This window comes from Octopus sinensis, linkage group LG4 (genome assembly GCF_006345805.1).
Source record: "Octopus sinensis linkage group LG4, ASM634580v1, whole genome shotgun sequence".
NCBI lineage: Eukaryota > Metazoa > Mollusca > Cephalopoda > Octopoda > Octopodidae > Octopus > Octopus sinensis.
The window spans coordinates 58,695,119-58,707,618 of record NC_043000.1 but is presented as its reverse complement, the minus strand read 5'-3'; the positions used below and the strand labels follow the sequence as shown (position 1 = coordinate 58,707,618).

The window sequence follows — 12,500 nt, the reverse complement described above, 5'->3', positions numbered from 1 at the left end:
GAATTCCTAGTCTGAATATAGAAGTTGGAGGATTCGAAGCAGTTGTTCATAGATATCCTCATTTACTTTGATTTTCAAGGAGATATTTATATCTGCAGGGCAGCTGATTGTACATACCTTTGCCCCTCAGTCCATGTATGTATGTATGTATGTATGTATGTATGTATGTATGCATGCATGTATGTATGTGTTTGCATGCATGTATGTTTGTATTTATATATGTATGTATGTATGTATGCGTGCATGCATGTATCTCTATCTATCTATCTATCTATCTATCTATCTATCTATCTATCTATCTATCTATCTATCTATCTATCTATCTATCTATACATGGTATTTTTATAAGTTTAAAGCTTATAACGATCACGGTGCAAAATAACCAAGGAAAATAGTCTAATAACAAAACCATTCGCATCGAAATATATATATGTATATATATATATATATATATATATATATATATATATATATATATATATATATATATATATATATATATATACATACTATATGTGTGTTTGTACATATGCATGTATATGTATGTATTCACTCAGATATATATATATATATAATATATATATATATATATATAAAAATTAAAAATTGTATAATATAGCAGCATTTTCGAACTTCATTTTTTACAAATATATACCTACTCGTATACGAGCTAATCCTATTATAATATATATATATATATATATATATATATATATATATATATATATATATATATATTATAATATATATATATATATATATACATATATATATGTATATATCAGAAACTCTTTTAGTATTCCACATTAGATGATCATTAGCTTTACCATCGTTACTCTTAACTAATTGCGACAATTCATAAAGCTGAAACTTGCCGACTATATAATGTATGTATGTGTGTGGGTGAATGTGTGTGCATATCTATCTATCTATCTATCTATCTATCTATCTATCTATCTATCTATCTATCTATCTATCTATCTATCTATCTATCTATCTATCTATCTATCTATCTATCTATCTATCTATCTACCTTGTCCAAGATTTGTGTAGATGAATTAGTTGTTCGTCGAGGAGGCGGGGGCCTACCACACGTTGATGATAGGCAATACACCTTGAAACCTAGGTCCGTGTGTGGTTTCCGCTTCATCGGGGAATTATCTCCCTTTGCAGGATAAAGGACGCCGTGATGGTGTCAAGCCTATCTGGCGACGTTGATGTTCGCCTGGGGCTAAATGCAACAGTAACACCCCCACCACCCTGCCCTGTCCCTAGCCATATTCAGATGGCTTTAGTCCCTTATGTTATAATTACAAGATTGTTTTCTTGATATAATCAGTAATTTTGCCTTTGTGTTCTGAAATGTTATTACTCTAAAATGTTATTATTGCTATCTACAGTGACTGTGAAATCTGTCATTCGAGGATACTAATGATAATTTGCGTCGAATTAGACCATTTCGTAGAAAAAATCCGCCACTTTAGTTGCGATTAGGAGTGAGGAAGTCTGATCCATGTCTTGCAGTGAGCAACAGAGAGAGGGGGGGAGAGAAAATTAATGTTGTTACTTTCGGTGCAAGTTAGTACTTCACATATTTGTTGCTAAAACACTCTTACTCTCAAACTGAGTGCAAGTGACTGAAATATGGAAGTCTTCACTCTGCAAGACCAGAGCTTTTGAGAGAGATTTTATTACAAAGAAGACAATGACGGCTCCATATTCAAGGAGGCTGTGATATTATATTTCTTTCAGAGAGAGATATATCAAATATTCACTTTCCTTTCCATAAGCCCCTGGGCCAGAACTCTTCTAAGAAGTATTCACTGAAGTACCCACGGTGGGCATTAATTGATAACATCTTAACGGATGTACATCTTTTTACCACGCTCAGCTCTACGTTAATTTACTAATATAAAAGTGTGTATATCTCAGACATCTTGTTATATCTCACAGAAGAATTTACAAATTTTCTCATTCATACTAACCCTTTCCAATTCACTACCATGAACTGTTACGAACGTTATACGCTCTGCTACTTAGTCATGCTCATGTATAATACAACTGGCTTAACCCTGAATTATTTAACCAATAAAAGAGTATATATACTTCAGATATCTCGTTATATTTTACAGATGGATTTACCCCTTTTTTCTTTCTTAATAGCCTTATCTAATTAATTTCCAAAGATGGTTACTAACGTTATATCCTGTTCAATTTAGTAATAAAACGATAAATGTCGCTCTTTTCAAGCCTAGCCAGGCTCATGGGCCTGGTTTCCCGGTTTCTGTGGCGTATGTGTTCCCCTTACCTGGACGGGACGCCAGTCCATTGCAGCGTTACTCAAGAGACAGGAAGAGAGAGTGAGAGAAAATTATGACGAAAGAGTACAACAGGAGTCGCCACCACCCTCTGCCGGAGCCTCGTGGAGCTTTTAGTTGCTTTCGCTCAATAAACATGCACAACACCCGGTCTGGGAATCGAAACCGCGATCCTCCGACCGCGAGTCCGCTACCCTAACCATTGGGCCATTGCGCCTCCACTCCATTTAGTAATAGTGAAGTATAGTATATCTTGCACTCATATGGAATACACTAGCACTAAGCTATGAGAATATGTTCTTCAGATATCAAAAAGAGATAAACATTCTCTTTCTATAGATTCTGGGTATTATTATCTCGCCCGAAAACAATGTACTTCTAGCATCTTCCCCAACTATACAGTATTCCGGAATCACTTTAATTGTTAAAGGTAGTGGTGGTGGTGATGACAGTCGATCTTCCGATTGAATCAAGGAAACTATGCTTCAATTGATTTTTGAAATTATTAATATTATCTATTGGTTGCAAATCTGGACAGAAGTGCCGCCATCTTTTGGTGACGGAGAAATATTTTAACTGAGAATACACACAGCCAGAAAAGATACTGCAAAGCATCTCGGTCAACACTCTAACAATTCTGCCAGTCTACCGACAAGGACTGTTAATTTCTTTTTATTGATTCCAAAAAAGTGAAAGGCAAGGCTGACGATTGCAGAATTTGAACTCAGAGCACAGTCCTCCAAACGAATACAGCGAATCATTGTATTCGACACTCAATCGACTTTGCTAATCCATCGCCTTAAACCACTAGTACTATCACCATCGTGACATCCATTTCATCGTCATCATCATCATCATCATCGTCATCGTCGTCATCGTCGTCATCGTCGTCGTCGTCGTCGTCGTCGTCGTCGTCGTCGTCGTCGTCGTCGTCGTCGTCGTCGTCGTCGTCGTCGTCGTCGTCATCGTCGTCGTCGTCGTCGTCGTCGTCGTCGTCGTCGTCGTCGTCGTCGTCGTCGTCGTCGTCGTCGTCGTCGTCGTCGTCGTCGTCGTCATCGTCGTCGTCGTCGTCGTCGTCGTCGTCGTCATCGTCGTCGTCGTCGTGTCGTCGTCGTCGTCGTCGTAGTCGTCGTCGTCGTCGTCGTCGTAGTCATCATCATCGTCGTCGGTACCGGTACTACCACCACCACCACCACCACAAATATAGTAATGACATTGAGGTGTGTTCATAGACTCCAGTTCAGTTTTAATTTTGTGACCCTGTGCATCATTTATCGAGAGAGAAAAAAATAATAAAACGAATATAACACTGATGTAGATAATTCATTGATGAATAACTATTGTATGCATCTGTCGAAATATAGCACTTGTTGTATGGTCGAACGTGTACAGCAAGAAGTTTCTTATCAATTCAATAAAGTAAAATATCAATGGAAATACCATAGAGATAGATATTCAATAATACATTGTTAATTCATTTGTAATGTCAGTATTTTAGTTGATAATATGGTTTTAAATGCAAAAGGATTGGACGTGTCTGTATATGTTACGGTTGGAGTATAACTTATCTCTGTCTCCAAGCTATTGGCGTGACTGCAATCATAGGGTTTTATAGCACAGTCGTCGTTACTTAGCCCATCTCGTTTTTCTTTGTTTTAATTCAAGTATAACGCAATCTGCAACAGCATTATCTAAACTATCACTCCTTTTTTAAGACCCTAGTTTTGATTTGAGGGAAATTTGGCTGCTATTTCTGGTCAAACTACTGCGTAGCGTAGTAGCTCAGCACTCACTTTCACCAAAATAAAAATAAATATATAAAAGCTCAAAAGAGTGTACTAGTTTACTTGAAGAGTTGTGACATCTATCTATCTATCTATCTATCTATCTATCTATCTATCTATCTATCTATCTATCTATCTATCTATCTATCTATCTATCTATCTATCTATCTATCTATCTATCTATCTAACTATCTAGCTAGCTAGAGGCCGAGAAAGGACGAATGGCACCGCGAGTGTCGCGTTGCTCTCAAGCAACTATGCCGTCCCGGGTCGACCTTGAGTGACTTCAACACAACCCAAGCATTCTATAGGGGATTAGTGGAGGGGAGGTACGACGACGAGCTCGGGGCAAACCTGGACGTCGACGAGGAATACCTAACCCGTCTGTTCAGGACGACTTTCGGGATAGGGCCCATGGACAACTTCCAGAGATCCCTGGCCTGGCAGTGCTACCGAGAAGCGCTACCCTTTCGGGATAAGCTCTACAGGCACGGCTCGAGAAACATGGGGCCGACCTGCCCGAGATGCAGTCAGAGCGACGAAACCGTTCTGCACGCGCTCGTGCAGTGTCCAATAATTTCCGACCTGTGGGCTTATGTCGAACAACTGCTGTCACGTGTCGGTTTATCAGCCGAGTCTATCGTCAATATTGTCACGCTTCCTTCCTTCAAACGGGAAGGAAGAGCTATTTTCATCATCCTTGTGGCTATGGCGAAAGAATGTATCTGGTGGACGCGTCTGAAAGGATTGGAGACAAACACTTTCCTCTCTGGTCAATCTCTCATCAACTTCTTCAAGTACCATTTGAAAAGGAAAGTGAGAGTAGCGAGGCAAGTTTTGTCTAGCGAATGTTTAAAAAAAAGATGGGTGAATGTAGCAAGGATGGCACGTATGATTGACGAAGCCACCTTGAGCATAATCCTATGAACCCGGAAATTTAAAACAGAGGGTTACCTACTTGCAAACAAATGTGGTAACATGTAACAATATTGACCGAGGTTACCGTGGTCTTTTCCGTAGGCTTTTCTTCCCACGGATAAACCTTATCTGCTTCCCCCTTTACACCATTCATCATGACACTGTGATACACGATCCCTATTGATGGTTTTTTTCCTTTTTCTTTTCTTTTTTTCTCTTCTTTCCCTTTTGATCGAAAACCTACCCCACTTTTTCCCCCCAAAAAGAAAAGCTCTACTTTGTAATCTGTCCCGTTTGTGTGCAGCCCTGTGTGGCTAATAAAGAAACATATCTATCTATCTATCTATCTATCTATCTATCTATCTATCTATCTATCTATCTATCTATCTATCTATCTATCTACATACACACACACACGCGCTATTAATGCATCCCGGCGTCGCTTGGGTATTATGACTTACAGACACACCGTATTATTTATTCCTTTCTTATGGGCAGAATCGGCACACCTGATATATAGTCAACTGGATAATTGGCGTAATTGAAGTTATTGTTTGTTTAAAAGTGAAGGGGGAGGGTACAATTTGCATGGACTTGCATGAAAGTGCTTTCTGTTCTTAAGAAGGATCACAAACTATGTATTGTTTTATTTTATAAAAGTGGGTTTATACGATTTTGCCCAGAAATCACATTTTCAAAATTTTAATCCCCCCCCCACGTCCCCACCGCAATTTCTTTAATTTGTAACTTTTTTTCGAATTTTTTTTTTATCCACGTAGAAAAATACAGAAATTACGAATCTGGGAAATATGTATTTTTTTAAATACTCAATGCCCCTTCCCCTATCTCGCCCACTCATCGCCTACCTGCTTTCAAAAAACTAAAATCTCCCAATGTTTCGATGTTTCACGCATGCGTAGAATTGTAATGAAATAGCAGGCGTAAAAAATACCAGACCATCACCAGAAAACCCGACATGTTAGAAATAACAGGTAGACGACATTATTTCTGAAGAAACTTCCCTCGCTTTCCAAAAAGCTAAACTGAATACGGTAGACAATTTCGACTTTCGCGAATCTATTACATAAAAAACATCGAAACAACTCATGATTCCTTATGTTGATTCTTTACTGAGTGCTAACATAAGTTTTTTTTTTTACATTTTAAGTAATTTTTATGGTATTGAAACTTGACCTCGGAAAATATGTATGTACTTGCACACACACACACACACACACACCACACACACACACACACACACACACACACACACACACACACACACATTGTATTCAGTTATTCAGTCATTGTTATCATCATTTCGTAAAGCAGAATAGTTTTAATGATGGCTAATTGAATTGAGTTCAACGCCGTAAAGAATTACGACTAAAATGACGATGCCTCGATCACACGTAAGCACTAAGTGTTTACAGAAAAATAGTTATGCGTTTGTGGCTGTGTATATATGTTATGTATATATGTATGTGGATGTATGTGCACATGTGTGTATATATGAATGTGTGTGTGTGTGTGTGTGTGTGGTGTTATATTTATATGTTCTTAAGAAGGATCACAAACTATGTATTGTTTTATTGTATAAAAGTGGGTTTATACGATTTTGCCCAGAAATCACATTTTCAAAATTTTAATCCCCCCCGCCCACGTCCCCACCACAATTTCTTTAATTTGTAACTGAATGAAATGATGATTGTGATACAACAGTAACAACAGCACCGCGTTTTGCAGTTGGCAGTGAAGGATCGTGGAAATAATGCCGTCACTGATGAAATCGTCATCACCGTACTTAAAGTTATTTAACAGTTAATTCCAGACTGCTTCTATAGTCTATTTCATGTATATTGTATTGTATCTGTGAGTTGATATTTGGTTCGCAGTTTACAAATAATAAAACTTCCATAGCTTTATCAATTAGACGGTAGCGTTGTCAATTATTTTCTTTTCTATCGAGATTTGCTTCTGTTCTCTATTACTACGCGCTGTAATGGCTCACTTTTGTAAATGCATTGCCAATAGACAAAATATATAAATTAATAACATTAACATTCTATACAGTACTCTACAATAGACAAACAAACAAACAAACGAACAAAAAGGTTAACCGTTATTATATGGTGAACATTGTTGGATATAGCATAAAAGCTCAATATTTATATGTTGAATTTGCTTTCTATCTATCTATCTATCTATCTATCTATCTATCTATCTATCTATCTATCTATCTATCTATCTATCTATCTATCTATCTATCTATTTATTAATATATATATATATATATATATATATTATAAATATATATATGTATGTATGTATACATACATAAGCGCGCGCGCACACACGCACAGACGCGCGCACACACGCACAGACGCGCGCACACACGCACAGACGCGCGCACACACGCACAGACGCGCGCACACACGCACAGACGCGCGCACACACGCACAGACGCGCGCACACACGCACAGACGCGCGCACACACGCACAGACGCGCGCACACACGCACAGACGCGCGCACACACGCACAGACGCGCGCACACACGCACAGACGCGCGCACACACGCACAGACGCGCGCACGCACACACACACATACACATACACCCACATACACAAAGTATTTTAAGTAGAGAAAATTTGTTGCATATACATTAATTCTGGCCAATGTTCATCTCGTTACTCAGAGTTTCAAGTCAGAAAGGAGTCATAAATTAAATCAGAACTGTAGACAATAGCATAATTTACATATTTGCTCTTTTGGCAGTTCGTCATTAATTAAACAATATATACTTAAGGCAGCGAGCTGGCAGAATCGCTAGCACGCCGGGCGAAATGCTTAGCAGTATTTCGTCCCGTCCTTACGTTCTGAGTTTAAATTCTGCCGAGGCTGACTTTGTATTGAGAGCTGTGGTCGATGTAATCGACTTAACTACTCCTGGGTATGAAGTATAAAAAATGCATCTCTCTACCAAGCCATGTTAAACCAGTTGCCAGAGCAGGATCATCAAACCTGTATGACCTCAAGCTCAAATTCACGACCTCCACATCAGTCTGTGTGATTGGTGGTGAGAACATACTGAGGTTTTCATCCAGAAGTGGAGTGAACTAAGGCAATCCAATTCAATACTTATGCCCAGAAGAGTCACAAGAACTGAAATAAATTTAAATATTACATAGTCTAGTTGTAGTTGATATAAGAATGTAAACTCATCCTCACTAAGCTTCTGCTGTGAGGAAAATAGAAAGGAATACCTCAACGCACTATGTCACTGTTTGTTGATAACGAACCTTGTTTCCTTCCCTCCAATCAACAGCACACACACAAAGGCACAAACATTATTGGTATGAATACGAATTCATAGTCTGGATATAGAAGCTGGAGGTTTCAAAGCAATTGTCCATAGATATCCTCTTTTCCTTTGATTTTTATCTGCTGAGCAGCTGACCTCTATGATGGTACATACCTTTGCCTTCTTAAACAACAATATCCGGCCTGTTATGTTTACATCTGAGAGGAATATTCCACCAATATTCTTTGAGTTGGTGTTTATGAATGTATTCCATAACAGAGCAATTTTCTAAGTTTATTTCAGGACAGTCTTTTTTGCAGATAACCTAGTAAATTGTTTTCGCAACAACATCGTACCGCGTAAGGAGGTAGTACCGTAACGACATTTTAGGATACCTGCTAATCGCATGCGTAATGTCTTCCACAGAAACATATAATAGCTTACACATGTGGTTGCACCTTGGGATTACAAGAGCGTCACTGTCTCTTGTTCGCCAGGTATATTGTGGCAATCTCTTGTTCCTGGATTGCAAACGCATAGTCTTCAATATGTGATGTGATGTAGTGGTCTTGTGTCCAAGAGAGGATGTATGTATGCGTGTATGTATGTATGTATGTATGTATGTATGTATGTATGTATGTATGTATGTAAGTATGTATGTATGCATGTATGTATGTATGTATGTATGTATGTATGTATGTATGTATGTATTCATACAACAAAGCTGTATGTTTATAATTGCCCTTATAATGTATGTATTCATAAATCATGCTACAGAGTGTTACTTTAAATATGATTAATAACTAAATATTACATAACATCTAATTTGTTTTAAAGTGATCCATAATTATTTTCCTCTTTCAGGTACTGGGTTTCGAGCAGGTTTCCGGAGGTAAGTAACTTTTCTCCAGAGAGTGTGAAGGCTATATTGTTTCATAGCTGCAATTTGAAAGTCAAATCTTGTTGCACTGTCTTTCATGTTGAGTCTGCCTGATGATTACTTTAATAGTAGAAGTGAATGTGAAATACTTAGTCACTTGCTCTCTGATACAATAACTAAGAAGTTCTGTTGATCGAACAACAGGAACTCATTCGTTGAAATCGAGGTGTAATTTGTTCATATTGCATCGTAGAAAAGAAAAAAATTAACCTTTTAATACGTAAACGCCCATAACCAGCCTAAATATTCTATCTGGTTTGTGTTCAAACCGACCAACTCCAGCTTCTTACACCAACCCTACAATGTCATTCTAAATATAAACAAACACATCATTGAAATTTAGCAGCTATTAGGTAACGCATGATTAATTCAAAACGGTGTGAACAAATAAGCATTATATTTGACAGAGTAATCTGAAAGCTAAAGGGTTGGAATTGATTTCTTACATATACTACATCTTGTCAGAAAAAAAAAGATTAAAAAAGGGATGGTTGCAGTTGGGACACCTATGATTACGTTCACTCGACGAGAGCTGACTTGTGGTTAGACATCAACAATCCCATGTTTACTTACAATGAATTTTTTTTTTTAATTGGAAGAGTAGAATCAATCTGGGGCGTTCATATTTTTAAGAATATTTTCAGACTGTATGAATTGGGTTCCTGGAAATCAATGACTTACAGAAAGTTCTTGTCTTGGTATTTGAACTTCCGACTAATTGGTTCGCTAAATTTAGCTAATTATTTTTTGACAAGTGAACCAGAGAAAGACCCCTACACCCAATCTACAAAAAATAGCAAGCAAATTTTTTTCATATCCCACTTTCTGTCTTCAAAGAGGAAGAAGTACTGCGTCGTGGAATCTTAGATACACTGCGCCAAAAAATTATAGACGGAATGATTATGGCTGGAATGACTTTAATCATTGGTTTGCTCGATAAGTGAGGGTATCTGGAAGTTCTAACGCCTCAGTTTCGCAATCACGACTAAAATGTATTGTCTCAAACAATTTCATAGAACACCAGTGTCCCTTGGAATGACGTATAATTGAGGCAGAGTACACAGTTCTTTATTTTGTTTATTTACTGTTTGCTTCTTATGGAAATAAACAGTTTCCTCTTTAAGTTTTCTGTTGGGATAATACCAGGAAGTCAATCTTTGTTAAGATGGTGGTAACAGTTATAGTTAGATCGAATTTTTTTAAAATGTTTACAAGGTTCTTTATGGTATGGCTACTCATATGGCTTTAGATTGCCAGGTCATTGTTCCTGTAAGAGAGTAGAACTGTGGGAGTGTATTGGTCTTTTACGTTATTTATGATAAACAATCCAATAGGGTCAAGTCAGTAAATTGGCCGTGTCGTAACTTGTCACAGATACGTCAAACGGTGGATTCTTTTATTCATCACGCGACAATGTAAACAATCTGGAGATGGTTGAAGATTAGCTAAACTGTTTCTGTGTAAGTTGCAACATATGTAACAAGTATTGCTTTGTTGTGAAACGATCGTAGTCCGTGTTTTACATGTTCCATTCTTTACATTTTCGGATTTACACACACACACACACACACACACACACACACACACACACACACACACATATATATATATATATATGTGTGTGTGTGTGTGTGTGTGTGTGTGTGTGATAACAGAGCAGGCGGTGGAGATGCAAATAGACGTCTTCATGTGTTTCATAGATTACATAAAGGCCTTCGACAAAGCAAGACATAACATATCATTTGAAGAACCCTGTAACCTTGATCTGCAAGAAAAAAAACCCACTGAATCTTGCAGAACCTGTAAAACCAATCAGCATGCATAAATAGGAAACTGCTTCGTGAGATAAGGGCAAAACCACTGAGAATTGATATTTCTTGATTTTGTCATAGGAAAAAGGGCCTGGAGCATTTAGTGATGGCCGGTAAGGTTGAAGGGGAAAAAAGTAAAGGAAGTGAACAAAGAACAGAATTGTGAAAGGACATGATCGCCCATGTCCTACATACATTCTGGACATAGAGTGCAAAAAGAAAGAAAGAAAGAAAGAATAGAGAAATCATAAAGTAAATGTATGACGTATGTTTTCCTGATATCGCCCCAGTTTTAATGCAGTGGATGCTTTATTCAAATCATTTGAATTGAAAAAAAGAAGTTGTCCATTGTCTTTGAGAGCTGAGTTGATAAGTTTCCGGTGTTTTATAGGAAACAGTAAATCTAAAAGTCAGTGATACAAGTTTAAACAAGACTGGTTGCTAGGTATTGCCTCACTTCTTTAATCCATATTTCGATTTTCTAATTAAAAATGGAGATTGAAAATGCAATAATCAATTTTATTGATGTTCTCCGATTAAAAACAAAAATTATTTAGCAAAATAAATTATTGAGGGGAAATATTTCGATTTTATTATTTTTCATCACTTCATCTTATTTAGGGGCAATTAATGTATTTATCGGAACAGATTAGATTTATTTCCCATAAACTTCGTTCGGAGAAAGAGAAAGAGATATGTTTTGGTTTAGGATACAATATTTAGCAGAGTGTGATGTTCTGGTGATGAGGTTAAAGAGAGAGATGGAAAGGGGAGGCAGTTATATTGAGAGAGAAAGAGAGAGAGAGAAAGAGGGAGAGAGGCAGATATCATTTGTATTATCAGAGAAGAGATACATCGACAGCAAAGGTAGATATATACAAACGGCTGAACTGAAATGAGCATTGTAACTGGAAAATTTAGTGATGATGATAATTGTGGTGGTGGTGCTAGTTGTGGTTGTGTGTTGATAGTGAAAAGTATTTTCTTAACTAATCTTTTTTTTATAACGATCATCGCTTAACGCATGCGCATTAGTGCAATTATTTATCGTCTGCTCACATAAAAGAAAACTGATATTTGTTTATAAGGGTTAATTTAGAACAAACTATGGGTTCACAAGAAACATGGCTGCAAGCTGCCCGAGAAAGAATGCGCAAATATAGAGCACAGATCAGAGAGGATCAGCGAGATGATATGATAAAAAGAGAAAAAAGACAACACCGACGAAGACGTGAGGAAATGAATGCAGACGAACGTCAAGTATATTCAAAGAAAGCTAAACTATGAATACTATAAAAACGCAGATCATCCTTTCATAAATAGGTCCTCTTAATTGTTTTCATTTCCTGGAACTTACACGGATTCCACTTGTATAATGTAATGTAATACGTGGTTATATTATCTATATATATATATATATATATAT

At 37.3% G+C, this 12,500-nt stretch overlaps 1 protein-coding gene across 2 annotated transcripts in view; it reads left to right on the top strand.

Annotated features, from left to right (window-relative positions):
- Positions 1-12,500, top strand: part of LOC115210642 (polycystin-1-like) — a 146,380-nt gene that overhangs the window by 3,362 nt on the left and 130,518 nt on the right. For both annotated transcript variants that reach the window (XM_036502002.1, XM_029779292.2), the window contains exon 2: positions 9,188-9,215. In XM_036502002.1, coding sequence (XP_036357895.1) covers positions 9,188-9,215 — 28 coding nt within the window. The remainder of the gene's footprint in view (positions 1-9,187; positions 9,216-12,500) is intronic.